Here is an 18,441-nt window from a genome sequence, read left to right as displayed (position 1 = left end):
GCTCGGGAAGTTTTGGAACTGGAGCCCAAATCCTCGGGAATGATCAAAAAATTTGGGAATTTGGGAATCCAACCTCAACAATTCCATGATTTTCTTCGGGAATGAGGAACGATCCTGCTCAGGATGATCCCAAGGAACAAAATTCCAGGGTTTTTTTTTTAAGGAAACGGAGCCCAAAAATCCGGGATGGGGGGTGGGGAGCAAAAAATTCCCCCTCTGGAATTGCGGGAATGCGGGAGAAGCGAAACATTCCCGGATCCTCTTCCCGCTGGAAAAGTCGGGAAGGAAAAAAAACCAAAAGGATCCGAGGAAATATCGAAGGTCGGGATTTGGGAATTTTGGGAATTCGGGAGCCGGGAGGGGAAAGGAAATAAAAAAAAAGGGAAGAGGCCGATCCAGCTCCGGGATTTTTTATGGAAATGCTCAAAATTTGGGATATTCCGGGGAAAAAGAAAAAAAAAAAAGATGGAATGTTCTGCTCCAAATCCGGAATTTTCTGGGAAAAGTCTGGGAATGCGAAGTCTCCCGAGAGAGGAATTCCTGAAAATCCTCGTTCCCGAATTTCCGGGCTCGGAGAACTCCGGGAATGCCGCTCGGCCCCGGAATTCCGGAGGCTCGGGATGAGGGTTGGGCTCTCCCGGTTTTCCGGAGCGGAATGAGGGAAATCGAGGCAGGGATGGATTGGGAATTCCGGGGTTGAAATCCCGAGGAATTGCCGGGAAGAGAATCCCGAGGGTTTGTTGGGCGCGTCGGAATTCCTTAAAAAACCACGGGATTGGGGTGGAAAGGAACGGGATTAGGAATTCCCAAGGATTCCCAAGGATTCCCAAGGATTCCCAAGGATTCCCTGGCTGGATCCGGGTGGGAATCGGGATCCGATCCCAGGGAAAAGGGACGGGATGAGAGGGAACGGCCTCGAGCAGAGCCGGGAATGGGAAATTTGGGAAAAACCCTGGGAAAAAAAAAAAAAATCCATGGAAAAAGTTGGGAAGGGTCGGGATGGGCTGAGCCGGGAACTGGGAATCGCCATTCCCGAGGGATTCCAAATCCATGGATCTGGGAATTCTGGGAATGCTCCCGACCTCGGGGATTCCCGGGAACGGAACCTCGGGAATTTCCTGGGGCAAAGGAAAATTTCCCAGGAATTCCTGGGATTTCTCCCGGATTTTTTTGGTCCATCCTGGAAGGACAAAATTCCAGAGTTCCCGCGTGGAATTCCTTCCTCACCCCAAAAATTCCAAGATTTTCCGGGAATTCCATCCCCTCATCCCCGAGGGCATTCCCGGGAATCCGGAGTTTCCGGGATGGGCTCAGGATAAACACGGAGCGCTGGGGAAAAACTCCGGGAATTTCGGGAATCGTGGAGGGAAGAGCGGAAATCCCGGAATTCTGAAACTTTCCGGTGATTCCGATCATTTCCGGTTTGGGATGCAGCCAGGATTTTTGGGATGTTCCCATTTTTGGGGATTTTCCCATTCTTTGGGATGTTCCCATTTCTTGGGATGTGCTGATTTTTGGGATATTCCCAATTTTTGGGATGTTCCCATTTTTGGGATACTCAGATTTTTGGGGTATTCCCAATTTTGGATGTTCCCATTTTTGGGATCCGCTGATTTTCGGGATCCTTGGATTTTTGGGATGTGGAGATTTTTTGGGATGTTCCCATTTTTTTGGGATGTGTCATTTTTTTGGATATTCCCATTTTTTTGGACATTCCCATTTTTTACATTCCCATTTTTGGATATTCCAGTTTTTTGAACATTCCCATTTTTTTTGACATTCCCATTTTGGACATTCCCATTTTTTGGACATTCCTATTTTTTGATCATTCCCATTTTTCTGGATATTCCCATTTTTCCGGACATTCCCATTTTTTGAACATTCCCATTTTGGACATTCCCATTTTTTGGTTATTCCCATATTTTGGTTATTCCCATTTTCTGGTTATTCCCATATTTTGGTTATTCCCATTTTTGGACATTCCCATTTTTCTGGACATTCCCATTTTTCCGGACATTCCCATTTTAGGACATTCCCATTTTGGGGACATTCCCATTTTTTGGGACATTCCCATTTTTCTGGACATTCCCATTTTTCCAGAACATTCCCATTTTTTTTGACATTCCCATTTTTAGGATATTCCCATTTTTCCGGATATTCCCATTTTTTGAACATTCCCATTTTGGACATTCCCATTTTTTGGTTATTCCCATATTTTGGTTATTCCCATTTTTGGACATTCCCATTTTTCTGGACATTCCCATTTTTAGGATATTCCCATTTTTGGGATGTTGCAATTTTTGGGATATTCCCTTTTTTGGGATGCATGGATTTTTGGGACATTCCCATTTTGGACATTCCCATTTTTTGAACATTCCCATTTTTAGGACATTCCCATTTTTGATCATTCCCATTTTTAGGACATTCCCATTTTTGGGATGTTGCAATTTTTGGGATATTCCCTTTTTTGGGATGCATGGATTTTTAGGATATTCCCATTTTGGACATTCCCATTTTTGGACATTCCCATTTTTTGAACATTCCCATTTTGGACATTCCCATTTTTTGGTTATTCCCGTATTTTGGTTATTCCCATTTTTGGACATTCCCATTTTTAGGACATTCCCATTTTTTGAACATTCCCATTTTTTGGACATTCCCATTTTTCTGGACATTCCCATTTTTTGAACATTCCCATTTTGGACATTCCCATTTTTTGGTTATTCCCATATTTTGGTTATTCCCATTTTTGGACATTCCCATTTTTGGACATTCCCATTTTTCCAGACATTCCCATTTTTTGAACATTCCCATTTTTGATCATTCCCATTTTTAGGATATTCCCATTTTTGGGATGTTGCAATTTTTGGGATATTCCCTTTTTTTGGGATGCATGGATTTTTGGGACATTCCCATTTTAGGACATTCCCATTTTTCCAGAACATTCCCATTTCCATCTCCCCACATTCCCCTTCCCAACCATCCCCAAACCCCCCCCAAAAAAAACCCCAAAAAAACCCCAAAAAAACCCAAAAAAAACCCCAAAACCCCCCAAAAACCCCTCCCCTCTTCCCCTCCCTTCCCGATTCCCGCCGGGAATTCTGATCCCGGTTTTTTTTCCGGGATCCAGGTGAACGGGGTGAACGTGGTGAAGGTGGGGCACAAGCAGGTGGTGGCGCTGATCCGGCAGGGCGGGAATCGCCTCCTGATGAAAGTCGTCTCCGTCAGCCGCAAGCCCGAGGCCGAGGAAGGATCCCGAAAAAAGGGTAGGAATGACGGGAATTCCGGGAATTCCGGGGATTCCGGGGATTCCGGGGGTTCCGGGAATTCCGGGGATTCCGGGGATTCCGGGGGTTTCGGGGAGGCGGGAGAGGAAAATTCCCTGGGGGAGGACGCTGCGGTTTTGGGGATTTTCTGCTTTTTTGGGATGTGATGGTTTTTTGGGATGTGATGGTTTTTGGGATGCGATGAATTTTGGGATCTGATGATTTTTGGGATCTGATGATTTTTGGGATGCATTGATTTTTGGGATGTGATGGGTTTTGGGATGTGCTGATTTTTGGGATGTGTTGATCTTTGGGATGTGCCAGGTTTTGGGATGCGATGGTTTTTGGGATTTGCTGATTTTTGGAATTTGACAGGTTTTGGGATCTGATGATTTTTGGGATGTGTTGATTTTTGGGATCTGATGATTTTTGGGATTTGCTGGTTTTTGGGATGTGATGATTTTTGGGATATTCTGATTTTTGGGATGCGTTGATTTTTGGGATGCACTGATTTTTGGGATGTGTCGGTTTTGGGGATTTTTCCATTCTTGGAATGTTTCTGGTTTGGGGATTTGCCGGTTTTTGGGATGTGCGTATTTTTGGGATTTTCCCATTTTTGGGATGCGTTGATTTTTGGGATGCGTTGATCTTTAGGATGTGATGATTTTTGGGATGTGATGGTTTTTGGGATGTGTTGATCTTTGGGATTTGCTGGTTTTTGGGATGTTTCTATTTTTGGGATTTGCCGGGTTTTGGGATCTGATGATTTTTGGGATGTGTTGATTTTTGGGATGTGATGGTTTTTGGGATATTCTGATTTTTGGGATGCACTGATTTTTGGGATGCGATGATTTTTGGGATGCATTGATTTTTGGGATGTGCCAGTTTTTGGGATTTGCCGCGTTTTGGGATGTGTTGATCTTTGGGATGTGATGGTTTTTGGGATGCGTTGATTTTTGGGATGTGTTGATTTTTGGGATGTGATTTTTTTTGGGATGTTTCTGGTTTTGGGATGCGATGGTTTTCGGGATGTGCCGGTTTTTGGGATCTTTCCATTCCTGGAATGTTTCTGTTTTTGGGATTTTCTGGGTTTTGGGATGCGCTGATTTTTGGGATATTCTGATTTTTGGGATGTGTTGATCTTTGGGATGCACTGATTTTTGGGATGTGATGATTTTTGGGATTTGCTGGTTTTTGGGATTTGCCAGTTTTTGGGATGTGTCGGTTTTTGGGATATTCTGATTTTTGGGATTTTTCCATTCTTGGAATGTTTCCATTTTTGGGATTTGCGGGTTTTTGGGATGTGTCATTTTTTGGGATGTGCTGATATTTGGGATATTCTGATTTTTGGGATGTGATGGTTTTTTGGGATGTTTCTGTTTTTGGGATGCGATGATTTTTGGGATGTGTTGATTTTTGAGATGTGATGGTTTTTTGGGATGTTTCTGTTTTTGGGATGCGCTGATTTTCGGGATGTGTCAGTTTTTGGGATCTTTCCATTCTTGCAATGTTTCTGGTTTTGGGATTTGCTGGGTTTTGGGATGTGATGATTTTTGGGATGTGCCAAGTTTTAGGATGTGCCAGGTTTTGGGATGTGCGGATTTTTGGGATTTTCCCATTTTTGGGATGCGTTGATTTTTGGGATTTTCTAATTTTTGGGATGTGCCCATTTTGGGGATTTTCTGGTTTTTTGGGATGTGACGGTTTTTGGGATATTCTGATTTTTGGGATGCGTTGATCTTTGGGATGTGCCAGTTTTTGGGACGTGATGATTTTTGGGGTGCGATGGTTTTTGGGATGTGCCAATTTTGGGGATCTTTCCATTCTTGGAATGTTTCTATTTTTGGGATTTGCCGGGTTTTGGGATGTTCTGATTTTTGGAATTTTCCCAGTTTTTGGGATGCGTTGATTTTTGGGATGTTCTGATTTTTGGGATTTTCCCATTTTTTGGGATGTGTTGATTTTTGGGATGTTCTGATTTTTGGGATGTTTCCATTTTTGGGATGCGTTGATTTTTGGGATGAGCCAATTTTTGGGATTTGCCACTTTTTGGGATGCATTGATTTTTTGGGATTTGCCGGGTTTTGGGATGTGGTGGTTTTTGGGATTTTTCCATGTTTGGGATTTGCCGTGTTTTGGGATGCTCTGATTTTTGGGATTTTCACATTTTTTGGGATGTTTTCATTTTTGGGATGCGTTGATTTTTGGGATGAGTTGATTTTTGGGATGTTCTGATTTTTGGGATGCTCCAGTTTGGGGATGCAAAAATTTTTGGGATGTTCCCAGTTTTGGGGATGTGTCATTTTTTGGGATGCTCAGTTTTTTGGGAATGTGGTGGGCAGGGAAGTTCAGGAAGGTCCCAACCACATCTGTGGAATTGGGATGTTTTTTTGGGAATGGCTTCAATTCCCAAGGTCTGGAATTCCTGGAATTGTGGAGCTTTTTGGGAATTCCCAAGGTCTGGAATTCCTGGAGCTGTGGTGTTTTTTGGGAATGGCTTCAATTCCCAAGGTCTGGATTTTATGGAATTGTGGTGCTTTTTGGGAATTCCCAAGGTCTGGAATTCCTGGAATTGCAGAGCTTTTTGGGAATTCCCAAGGTCTGGAATTCCTGGAGTTGTGGTGTTTTGTGGGAATTTCAAAGTCTGGAATTCCTGGAATTGCAGAGCTTTTGGGGAATTCCCAAGGTCTGGAATTCCTGGAGTTGGGATGTGTTTTTGGGAATCATTTAAATTCCCACGGTCTAGAATTTCTGGAATTGTGGAGCTTTTTGGGAATGGCTTCAATTCCCAAGGTCTGGAATTCCTGGAATTTTGTGGAAATTCCCAAGGTCTGGAATTCCTGGAGCTGTGGTGTTTTTTGGGAATGGCTTTGATTCCCAAGATCTGGAATTCCTGGAATTGTGGAGCTTTTTGGGAATTCCCAAGGTCTGGAATTCCTGGAGCTGGGATGTTTTTTGGGAATCAATTGAATTCCCATGGTCTAGAATTCCTGGAGTTGTGGTGTTTTTTGGGAATGGCTTCAATTCCCAAGGTCTGGAATTCCTGGAATTGTGGTGGTTTTTGGGAATTCCCAAGGTCTGGAATTCCTGTAATTGCGGCAAACGAGGGAGAAGAATTTTGGGATCTCCGGGCTGCGGGAAGAGGGGAATGGGCTGGGAATTCAGGGAGGGATCTGAGGAATCCCGGGATGGGTTTTGGGAATCACTTTTGATTCCTGTGATCCGGAATTCCTGGAATTCCCATCAGCTGCTCCAGGCTCCGGCTCCAGCTGGGAATGTTGGGGAAGGGGCAGGATGATCCCAAAGGAATGCCGGGAATTCCGGGATGGAGCCTGGGGGTTGCTGTGGGAATTCCTGGGAACGGTCGGTCCTGGGGGATCCCGGGAATTTTTGGGATTTCATTCCATGGGTTCCAGATCCCGGGAGCGGATCCAGGAGTTTGGGCAGGGATTTTTCCAGAGAAAAAAATGGGAATGTCTGGGAGCACAGGAAGGAGCCAGGAGGGGTTTGGGGGGGGGATTGGGGCTGGAATTCCAGGGAATGGGAGCAGGGGGATGGGAAAAGGGAAAAATGGGAAAAGGGGGTGGAATTCCTGGGATGGGAAAAGGAAAAATGGGAAAAGGGGATTGGAATTACTGGGATGGGAGTTTGGGAAGCAGGAGCGGGATGGGATGGAGGGATGGGAACAGGGAATGGGAACGGGAATGGGAATGGGAATGGGAATGGGAACAGGGAATGGGAATGGGAACGGGAATGGGCATAGGAATGATAATGGGAATGGGAACCGGAATGGGAATGGGAACCGGAATGGGAACAAGGAATGGGAATGGGAACAGGAATGGGAACGGGAATGGGAGCAGAGAATGGGAATGGGAACAGGAATGGGAATGGGAATGGGAACAGGGAATGGGAACAAGAATGGGAACGGGAATGGGAATGGGAACAGGGGACAGGAATGGGAACAGGGAATGGGAACAAGAATGGGAACGGGAATGGGAATGGGAACAGGGGACAGGAATGGGAACAGGGAATGGAAATGGGATGGGAGCAGGGAATGTAAACAGGGAATAGAAATGGGGAATGGGAACAGGGAATAGAAATGGGGAATGGAAATTGGGAATGGAAATGGGGAACGCAAGCAGGGAATGGAAATGGGCGGGTGGGAACAGGGATGGAAACAGGAATGGAAATGGGGAATGGAAGCAGGGATGGGAGCAGGGATGGGAGCAGGGATGGATTCAGGGATGGGAGCAGGGATGGATTCAGGGATGGGAGCAGGGATGGGAGCAGGGACTGGATGGAAACAGGAATGGGAACAGGAGATGGGAACAGGGATAGAAGCAGGGGAATGGGATCAGGGGATTGGAGCAGGAATGGAATCGGGGGGATGGGAGCAGGGATGGAATCAGGAATTGATTCAGGGATGGAATCCGGGGCTGGAAGCAGGGAGTGAGATCAGGGATGGATTCGGGGATGGATTCAGGGATGGAATCAGGGGCTGGGAGCAGGGAATGGAATCAGGGATGGATTCGAGGATGGATTCAGGGATGGAATCGGGGGCTGGGAGCAGGGAATGGAATCAGGGATGGATTCAGGGATGGATTCAGGGATGGAATCGGGGGCTGGGAGCAGGGACTGGAATCAGGGATGGATTCAGGGATGGATTCAGGGATGGAATCAGGAATGGATTTAGGGATGGAATCGGGGATGGATTCAGGGATGGGAGCAGGGATGGGAGCAGGGATAGAGCAGGAGGATGGGAGCAGGGGGTAGAATTGGGGGAATGGAATCAGGAATGGAATCAGGGATGGAATCGGGGGCTGGGAGCAGGGAATGAAATCAGGGATGGAATCGGGGGCTGGGAGCAGGGAATGAAATCAGGGATGGATTCAGAGATGGAATCAGGGGCTGGGAGCAGGGAATGAAATCAGGGATGGATTCAGGGATGGATTCAGGGATGGATTCAGGGGCTGGGAGCAGGGACTGGAATCAGGGATGGATTCAGGGATGGATTCAGGGATGGAATCGGGGGCTGGGAGCAGGGAATGAAATCAGGGATGGATTCAGGGATGGATTCAGGGATGGATTCAGGGGCTGGGAGCAGGGAATGAAATCAGGGATGGATTCGAGGATGGATTCAGGGATGGAATCGGGGGCTGGGAGCAGGGAATTCTGAAGGGGGCCGGGATCGGGGCCGCTCCCAGCGCAGCACGCGGGGCTCGGGGGAGGGAAGGAGGGAAGGGAAAGAGGGAAGGGAAGGAGGGAGGGAAGGAAAAGAGGGAAGGGAGGGAAGGGAAGGGAAGGAGGGAGGGAGGGAGGGAGGGAGGGAAGGAGGGAGCGCTGCTGGCACGAGGAGCTCCGATTATCCCGTCACGGCTCCAAGGCACGAGCCGCGCCAGCGGCCGGCAGCCTCGGGAATTCAGCCGGGAATTCAGCCGGGAATAACCCTCGGGAATTGCGCCGGGAATAACCCTCGGGAATTGAGCCGGGAATCAGCGCCGGGGAGCCCCGGCGGGGCCGCTTCCAGCCCGGGGTGAGCCGCTGCCCCCCGGTGCTTCCCTCATCCTCATCCTCATCCTCATCCTCCGGATCCACGCGGCCGCTTTTCCAAAGGGATCCGAGGGGATCCGGTGGTGGTGGGGGGTTGGGGGGTTGGGGATGGGGGGCTCATCCCGCGTCCCCCCCGCCTGGGTGGGCCCGGCCGGGGCTGAATCCGCCCCGCTGGATCCCTGCCGCAGGCACAGGGATCCTTGGAGCTGCCGTTGCCATGGCAATCCCGGAGCGTTATTCCAGCATTGGCAGCGAGGAGCAGCGAGGAGGAGGAGGAGGAGGAGGAGGAGGAGGAGGAGGAGGAGGAGGAAGAGCTTTTTCCACTCATCCTCGCCGCTCCGGAGTTTTTTTTTTTTTTGGGGGGTGGGGGGGGTGGGGGGGTGGGGGGGGGTGGGGGGTGAGATCCAGGGAATGCGGGATCGGGAGATTTTGGGATCATCCCGGGCCAGGCGGGCTTGGGCAGCTCCGTAGGGTCGGGATCCACAGGCGGCAGCAGCAGCGGGAGGAGGAGGAGGAGGAGGAAGAGGAGGAGGAGGAAGGTGGGGTGGGCCACCGAGGCGGGAAGAAGAGCCGGAAACATTCCCGAATTCCCGGAGCGTGGTGGGGAGGGAGAGAGGAGAGAGAGAGAGAGAGAGAGGGAGAGAGAGGCCATGACTCGGACTCGGCGCCGCTAAATCCGCCAACATTCCCAAAAGGCGTCATTCCCAAAGGGCTCCCACATTCCCGGCGGGAATCATGAAGAAGTTCGCCTCCACGCGCAGCCTCAATAAGATCCTGCAGCAGTGCGACTCCTCATCCCGGGAATACGAGGAGATCCAGGCGGTGGAGAAGAAGTGGCACCTGCACTTGGCCACTCCGCGGAAATTCCGGGAGAAGCGGTGCAAGATGCCCTCTCTGTTCCTTGCAGCTCCGCCGCCGCCCAAGAGAGCCCCCAGCACGACCCTCACGCTGCGCTCCAAATCCATGACGGCCGAGCTGGAGGAGCTGGGTAAGGCCGGGATTCCCCAGGAATTCCGGGGGGTTGGTGGAAGTGGTTTTCCCGGCGGTTTCCCGGCGGTTTTCCGGGGGTTTTCCGGCGGTTTTCCGGTGGTTTTCCGGCGGTTTTCCGGCTGTTTGCATGTGCGTCGTGGACCTGTGGTGGTGGTGGGTGTGGGAGGCGCGGGGAGCGGGAGAAGAATTCCCGGCTTTATCCAGAAGGGTTCCAGAAGGATTCCAGAGGGATTCCAGAGGAGTTTCCAGAGAAATTCCAGAGGGGTTCAAGAGGGGTTCCAGAGAGATTCCAGAGGGGTTCCAGAGGGGTTCCAGAGCTATTCCAGAGGAGTTCCAGAGGAGTTCCAGAGGGGAATCCAGAGAAATTCCAGAGCTGTTCCAGACGGGTTTCCAGAGGGGTTTCCAGAGGGGTTCCAGAGGGGTTCCAGAGGGGTTCCAGAGCTATTCCAGAGGGGTTTCCAGAGGGATTTCAGAGGAGTTCCAGAGGGATTCCAGAAGGATTCCAGAGGAATATCCAGAGGGGTTCCAGAAGGATTCCAGACGGGTTCCAGAGCTGTTCCAGAGAGATTCCAGAGGGGTTCCAGAGCTATTCCAGAGGGATTCCAGAGGAGTTCCAGAGGGGAATCCAGAGAAATTCCAGAGCTGTTCCAGAGAGATTCCAGAGGGGTTCCAGAGAAATTCCAGAGGGGTTCCAGAAGGATTCCAGAGGGGTTCCAGAGCTATTCCAGAGGGATTCCAGAGGAATTTCAGAGGGGTTCCAGAGGGATTCCAGAAGGATTCCAGAGGAGTTCCAGAGGGGTTCCAGAGGGGAATCCAGAGAAATTCCAGAGAGGAATCCAGAGAAATTCCAGAGGGGTTCCAGAGGGGTTCCAGAGCTGTTCCAGAGGGATTCCAGGGAAATTCCAGAGGGGTTCCAGAGAGATTCCAGAGGGGTTCCAGAGGGGTTCCAGAGGGATTCCAGAGGAGTTCCAGAGGGGTTCCAGAGGGGTTCCAGAGGATTTTCAGAGGGATTCCAGAGGGATTCCAGAGGGATTCCTGAGGGGTTCCAGTGGGATTCCAGAGGGATTCCAGAGGGGTTCCAGAGGAGTTCCAGAGCAATTCCAGAGGGATTCAAGAGGGATTCCAGAAGGGTTCCAGAGGGGTTCCAGAGGGATTCCAAAAGGGTTCCAGAGGGATTCCAGAGGGATTCCAGAGGGATTCCAGAGGGATTCCAGAGGGATTCCAGAGGGATTCCAGAGGGGTTCCAGAGGGATATCCAGTGCTCCAGGGGCGCATCCCGGTGGAGGTGGGCGTGGGAAGGACGTTGGGAGGCTCCGGTGGGTGTGGAGGGGTTGATGTGGCCTGGCCTTGGGCATCCTCATCCGTTCCCTGATCCATTCCCTGATCCATTCCCTGATCCTTTCCCTGATCCTTTCCCTGATCCCTGATCCGTTCCTTGATCCATTCCCTGATCCCCGATTCATTCCCTGCTCCATTCCCTGCTCCATTCCCTACTCCATTCTCTGATCCATTCCCTGATCCATTCCCTGATCCTTTCCCTGATCTCTGCTCCATTCCCTGATCCCTGATCCTTTCTCTGATCCACTCCCTGCTCCATTCCATGCTCCATTCCCTGTTCCTGCTCCTTTCCCTTTTCCTGCTCCATTCCCATTTCCATTCCCAGCTCCTTTCCCATTCCCTGCTCCATTCCCTCTTCCTGTTCCATTCCCTGATCTATTCCTTGCTCCATTCCCTGTTCCTCTCCCTGATCCATTCTCTATTCCTGCTCCATTCCCTATTCCTGTTCCGTTCCCTGATCCTTTCCCAGCTCCATTCCCTGATCCTGCTCCATTCCCATCTCCATTCCCTGCTCCATTCCCTGATCCTTTCCCTACTCCATTCCCTTTTCCTGTTCCATTCCCTGTTCCTCTCCCTGATCCTGCTCCATTCCCTGCTCCGGCTCCTCCTGTTCGTCTCCCCGTTCCTCTCCTCACCTTCCTCACTCCATTCCCTGTTCTATTCCCTTTCCCTGCTCCATTCCCTGCTCCATTCCCTATTCCTGCTCTTCTCCCTGCTCCTGCTCCATTACCATCTCCATTCCCTGCTCCGGCTCCTCCTGCTCCTCTCCCTGCTCCTCTCCTCACCTTCCTCACTCCATTCCCTGCTCCATTCCCTGCTCCATTCCCTATTCCTGTTCCATTCCCTGTTCCTGCTCCATTCCCTGATCCTTTCCCTTTCCTTGATGCATTCCCTGTTCCCATCCATTCCCTGCTCTATTCCCTGCTCCTCTCCTCACTTTCTTCACTCCTTTCCCTGCTCCATTCCCTGATCCCTTCCCTATTCCTGTTCCATTCCCTATTCCTGTTCCATTCCCTATTCCTGTTCCATTCCCATCTCCTTTCCCTGCTCCTTTCCCTGATCCCGCTGCTTTCCCTGCTGCTTTCCCGGCTCCTTTCCCTGTTCCATTCCCTGTTCCTGCTCCATTCCCTACTCCTCTCCCTGCTCCTGCTCCATTCCCAGCTCCATTCCCTGATCCATTCCCTATTTCTGATCCATTCCCTGCTCCATTCCCTGCTCCTGCTCCATTCCCTGATCTTTTCCCTTTCCCCGCTCTTCTCCCTGCTCCTGCTCCATTCCCAGCTCCATTCCCTGATCCATTCCCTGTTCCTCTCTCTCTTCCCAGCTCCTTTCCCTGCTCCGGCTCCTCCTGCTCCTCTCCTCACCTTCCTCACTCCATTCCCTTTTCCATTCCCTGCTCCTTTCCCTTTCCCAGCTCCATTCCCTGATCCTTTCCCTGCTCCATTCCCTGATCCTTCTCCATTCCCTGTTCCAGCTCCATTCCCATCTCCATTCCCAGCTCCATTCCCTTTCCCTGCTCCATTCCCTGCTCCTTTCCCTGATCCCGCTCCTTTCCCTGCTCCATTCCCTATTCCTGCTCCGTTCCCTGTTCCTGCTCCATTCCCTACTCCATTCCTTATTCCTGTTTCGTTCCCTGTTCCTCTCCGTATTCCCAGCTCCATTCTCAGCTCCTTTCCCAGCTCTGGCTCCTCCTGCTCCTCTCCCCGCTCCTCTCCTCACCTTCCTCACTCCATTCCCAGCTCCATTCCCTTTCCCTGCCCCATTCCCTGCTCCATTCCCTGATTCTTTCCCTTTCCTTGATGCATTCCCTGTTCCCACTCCATTCCCTGCTCCATTCCCTGCTCCTCTCCTCATTTTCCTCACTCCATTCCCATCTCCTTTCCCTGCTCCATTCCCTGTTCCTCTCCCTGATCCTGCTCCATTCCCTGCTCCGGCTCCTCCTGCTCCTCTTCCCCGCTCCTCTCCTCACCTTCCTCACTCCATTCCCTGTTCCATTCCCTGCTCCATTCCCAGCTCATTTCCCTGCTCCATTCCCTATTCTTGTTCCATTCCTTATTCCTGTTCCATTCCTTATTCCTGTTCCATTCCCTGCTCCTGCTCCATTCCCATCTCCATTCCCTGATCCATTCCCTGCTCCTGCTTCATTCCCTGATCCTTTCCATTTCCCTGCTCCATTCCCTATTCCTGCTTTTCTCCCTGCTCCTGCTCCATTCCCAGCTCCATTCCCTGATCCATTCCCTGTTCCTCTCTCTCTTCCCAGCTCTTTTCCTTGCTCCGGCTCCTCCTGCTCCTCTCCTCACCTTCCTCACTCCATTCCCTGATCCATTCCCTGTTCCTGCTCCATTCCCTTTCCCTGCTCCATTCCCTGCTCCTTTCCCTTTCCCTGCTCCATTCCCCGATCCTGCTCCATTACCTGTTCCAGCTCCATTCCCATCTCCATTCCCAGCTCCATTCCCTTTCCCTGCTCCATTCCCGGCTCCTTTCCCTGATCCCGCTCCTTTCCCTGCTGCTTTCCCATCTCCTGCTCCTTTCCCTGTTCCTGCTCCATTCCCTACTCCATTCCTTATTCCTGTTTTGTTCCCTGTTCCTCTCCGTATTCCCATCTCCATTCCCTGCTCCATTCCCTGCTCCGGCTCCTCCTGCTCCTCTCCTCACCTTCCTCACTCCATTCCCAGCTCCTTTCCCTTTCCCTGCTCCATTCCCTGATTCTTTCCCTTTCCTTGATGCATTCCCTGTTCCCATCCATTCCCTGCTCCATTCCCTGTTCCTCTTCTCACTTTCCTCGCTCCTTTCACTGCTCCATTCCCTGATCCCTTCCCTGTTCCTGTTCCATTCCCTATTCCTGTTCCATTCCCATCTCCTTTCCCTGCTCCGGCTCCTCCTGCTCCTCTCCCCGCTCCTCTCCTCACCTTCCTCACTCCATTCCCTGCTCCATTCCCTGCTCCATTCCCTATTCCTGTTCCATTCCCTATTCCTGTTCCGTTCCCATCTCCTTTCCCTGCTCCTTTCCCTGATCCCGCTGCTTTCCCTGCTGCTTTCCCGGCTGCTTTCCCTGTTCCATTCCCTGTTCCTGCTCCATTCCCTACTCCTCTCCCTGCTCCTGCTCCATTCCCAGCTCCATTCCCTGATCCATTCCCTATTTCTGATTCATTCCCTGCTCCATTCCCTGCTCCTGCTCCATTCCCTGATCTTTTCCCTTTCCCCGCTCTTCTCCCTGCTCCTGCTCCATTCCCAGCTCCATTCCCTGATCCATTCCCTGTTCCTCTCTCTCTTCCCAGCTCTTTTCCCTGCTCCGGCTCCTCCTGCTCCTCTCCTCACCTTCCTCACTCCATTCCCTGCTCCATTCCCAGCTCCTTTCCCTTTCCCTGCTCCATTCCCTGCTCCTTTCCCTGATCCCGCTCCTTTCCCTGCTCCTTTCCCTATTCCTGCTCCTTTCCCTGTTCCTGCTCCATTCCCTACTCCATTCCTTATTCCTGTTTCGTTCCCTGTTCCTCTCCGTATTCCCAGCTCCATTCCCTGCTCCATTCCCTGCTCCGGCTCCTCCTGCTCCTCTCCCTGCTCCTCTCCATTCCCAGCTCATTTCCCTGCTCCATTCCCTATTCTTGTTCCATTCCCTATTCCTGTTCCATTCCTTATTCCTGCTCCATTCCCTGCTCCATTCCCATCTCCATTCCCTGCTCCATTCCCTATTCCTGCTCCATTCCCTGCTCCTGCTCCATTCCCTGATCCTTTCCCTTTCCCTGCTCCTTTCCCTATTCCTGCTTTTCTCCCTGCTCCTGCTCCATTCCCAGCTCCATTCCCTGATCCATTCCCTGTTCCTCTCCCTATTCCCATGTCCTTTCCCTGCTCCGGCTCCTCCTGCTCCTCTCCTCACCTTCCTCACTCCATTCCTGCTCCGTTCCCTGATCCATTCCATGCTCCTGCTCCATTCCCAGCTCCATTCCCAGCTCTATTCCTGCTCCATTCCCTGCTCCATTCCCTATTCCTGCTCCATTACCATCTCCATTCCCAGCTCCATTCCCTGATCCATTCCCTGTTCCTCTCTTCCCAGCTCTTTTCCCTGCTCTGGCTCCTCCTGCTCCTCTCCTCACCTTCCTCACTCCATTCCCTGCTCCATTCCCATCTCCATTCCCTGCTCCATTCCCTATTCCTGTTCCATTCCCTGTTCCTGCTCCATTCCCTGATCCTTTCCCTTTCCTTGATGCATTCCCTGTTCCCATCCATTCCCTGCTCCATTGCCTGCTCCTCTCCTCACTTTCCTCGCTCCTTTCCCTGCTCCATTCCCTGATCCCTTCCCTGTTCCTGTTCCATTCCCATCTCCTTTCCCTGCTCCTTTCCCTGATCCCGCTGCTTTCCCTGCTGCTTTCCCGGCTCCTTTCCCTGTTCCATTCCCTGTTCCTGTTCCTTTCCCTTTTCCTGCTCCTTTCCCATCTCCATTCCCTGCTCCATTCCTTATTCCTGCTCCATTCCCTTTTCCCGCTGCTCCATTCCCATCTCCATTCCCTGTTCCATTCCCTGATCCTGCTCCATTCCCTGATCCTCTCCCTGATCCTGCTCCATTCCCTGCTCCGGCTCCTCCTGCTCCTCTTCCCCGCTCCTCTCCTCACCTTCCTCACTCCATTCCCTGCTCCATTCCCTGCTCCATTCCCAGCTCATTTCCCTGCTCCATTCCCTATTCCTGTTCCATTCCCTATTCCTGTTCCATTCCCTGCTCCTGCTCCATTCCCAGCTCCATTCCCTATTCCTGTTCCATTCCCTATTCCAGCTCCATTCCCATTTCCATTCCCAGCTCCTTTCCCTGCTCCTCACCTCTCTCCTCTCCCTCCTTTCCCACACCCGGCATTCCCAGGTTTTTATTTCCCATCTCCGGGCAGATCCCAAACCCTGCCAGGAGAGCCCCGAGAGAGCTCTGGAATTCCAGGAGAGCTCCACAATTCCAAGAGAACTCCAGGGGAGCTCCAGGAGAGCTCCAAGAGAGTCCCGGGAGAGCTTTGGAATTCCAGGAGAGCTCCAGAATTCCAAGAGAACTCCAGGAGAGCTCCAAGAGAGCCCTGAGAGAGCTTTGGAATTCCAGGAGAGCTCCAGAATTCCAGGAGAGCTCCAGGATTCCAAGAGGACTCCAGGAGAGCACCAAGAGAGTCCCAAGAGAGCTTTGGAATTCCAGGAGAGCTCCAGTATTCCAGGAGAACTCTGGAATTCCAAGAAAACCCCAGGAGATCTCCAGGATAGATCCATGAGAGCTCTGGGAGAGCTTTGGAATTCCAGGAGAGCTCCAGAATTCCAGGAGAACTCTGGAATTCCAAGAAAACTCCAGGAGATCTCCAGGATAGATCCAGGAGAGCTCCAAGAGAGCCCCGGGAGAGCTCTGGAATTCCAGGATCGCTCCAGGATTTCTCCATCCCCCCCATCCCGCTGCCACTCCCACATTCCCGGCTGCTTTCCCATCCCACTCCACATTCCCAGATTCCCTGAAATCCTCCCCATTCCCCGCTTCCCGCCGCCGGAATTCCTTGTTTTTCCCAGCCCTCCTGGCCTCCGGGAGGGGCAGGATCCCATCTTTCTCCATCCCTTCCCTTTTCCCGGATCCGCTGGCGCTTCATCCCCGGAGGGATCCCAATTCCCGGGAAATTCCCGGCTCCCGTGGGAATTTGGGATTTTCCATGTGGGAATGTGGCCGTGGCACCCTGGAGCCTCAGCAGGATCCCACCTTCCCCCTGGTTTTTCCATGGTTTTCCGTGTTTTCCACGGCTTTCCATGTTTCCCATGGTTTTCCTTGGTTTTCCATGCTTTCCCTGTTTTCCACGCTCTTCCCGGTTTTCCAAGCTCTTCCCAGTTTTCCATGCTCTTCCCAGTTTTCCAAGCCCTCCCCATTTTCCACGTTTTCCCTGGTTTTTCCATGCCCTTCCTGGTTTTCCACGCTTTTCCTGGTTTTCCATCCTTCTGGTTTTCCAAGCTTTCCATGTTTTTTCCAAGCCCTCCCTGTTCTCCAAGCTTTCCATGTTTTTTCCAAGCCCTCCCTGTTTTCCAAGCTCTTCCTGGTTTTCCAAGCCCTTCCTGGTTTTCCATGTTCTTCCTGGTTTTTTCCATGCCCTCCCTCTTTTTTAATTCCTTCTGGTTTTCCAAGCTCTCCCTGTTTTCCATGTTATTCCATGGTTTTTCCAAGCCCTTCCTGTTTTTCCAAGCTCTTCCTGATTTTCCATGCTCTCCCTGTTTTCCATGTTATTCCTGGTTTTCCATGTTTTTTTCTGGTTTTCCATGCCCTTCCTGGTTTTCCACACTCTCCCAGGTTTTTCCAAGCTCTTCCTGGTTTTCCATGTTTTTCTGGTTTTTCCATGTTTTTTTCTGGTTTTCCATGTTCTTCCTGGTTTTCCAAGCCCTTCCTGGTTTTCCATGTTATTCCTGGTTTTCCATGTTTTTTCTGGTTTTCCATGTTCTCCCTGATTTTTCCATGCCCTTCCCGGCTTTCCAAGCCCTTCCCAGTTTTCCAAACCCTTCCTGGTTTTCCATTCCTTATGATTTTCCATGCTCTTCCCTGTTTTTCCATGCTCTCCCTGATTTTCCAAGCTCTCCCTGGTTTTCCATGTTCTTCCTGGTTTTTTCCATGCCCTTCCTGATTTTCCAAGCTCTTCCCGGTTTTCCAAGCCCTTCCCGATTTTCCATGCTCTCCCTGTTTTTCCATGTTCTCCCTGGTTTTTCCATGCCCTTCCCGGTTTTCCAAACCCTCCGTGGTTTTTCCAAGCTCTTCCCGGTTTTCCGTGCTCTCCCAGTTTTCCATTCCCTCCTTCTTTTTTTAATTCCCGCTTTTCCCAAGCTCTCCGTTTTCCTCTCCCTCTTTCCCAACCCATCCCTGGTTTTTTTCCCGTTCCCTTCCCGCTTTTCCGAGCCTTTTCCCGCTCCCCGCGGGGTCGGGACAGATCCCAACATTCCAAGCCTGGATCATCCGGGATTTATTTCATCCCGAGCCTCTGGATTCCCACCCTGGAATTCCCACCCTGGAATTCCCGGCGCTTCCAGACCGTTATTCCCAATCCAGCGGCTTTTTTTTGCCGGGAACGGCTCCTTTTTCCCACTTTTTTTCCCCATCCCGGATCCCGGGGTTCCTCTTTCCACCGCCATTCCCGGTTTTCCCGGAGCGGGATTGGGAGCAGCGATCCCAGGAGAAGGATCCGGAGGCGGCTCCAGCTCCGATCCCACAATCCCGAAGATTTTTCCCGGGAATTTCAGCGCTCATTCCCACCGGATCGAGGGAGGGGCTGAAGCCATTCCAGGGAAAACGAGGGATCCGTCCTCTTCCCAT

General features: G+C 51.3%; 1 protein-coding gene across 1 annotated transcript in view; it reads left to right on the top strand.

The window, feature by feature from the left end:
• Window positions 1-18,441, top strand: part of LOC131591351 (SH3 and multiple ankyrin repeat domains protein 3-like) — a 161,916-nt gene that overhangs the window by 118,907 nt on the left and 24,568 nt on the right. The window contains 2 exon segments of the mRNA XM_058861926.1: window positions 3,131-3,266; window positions 9,724-9,804. Of these exon segments, the coding sequence (XP_058717909.1) occupies window positions 3,131-3,266; window positions 9,724-9,804 (217 nt within the window).

The sequence above is a fragment of the Poecile atricapillus genome, chromosome W (assembly GCF_030490865.1).
Source record: "Poecile atricapillus isolate bPoeAtr1 chromosome W, bPoeAtr1.hap1, whole genome shotgun sequence".
NCBI classification, from domain to species: domain Eukaryota; kingdom Metazoa; phylum Chordata; class Aves; order Passeriformes; family Paridae; genus Poecile; species Poecile atricapillus.
Note: the sequence above shows the minus strand (reverse complement) of the source record. Positions and strands in the feature narration are given on the sequence as shown.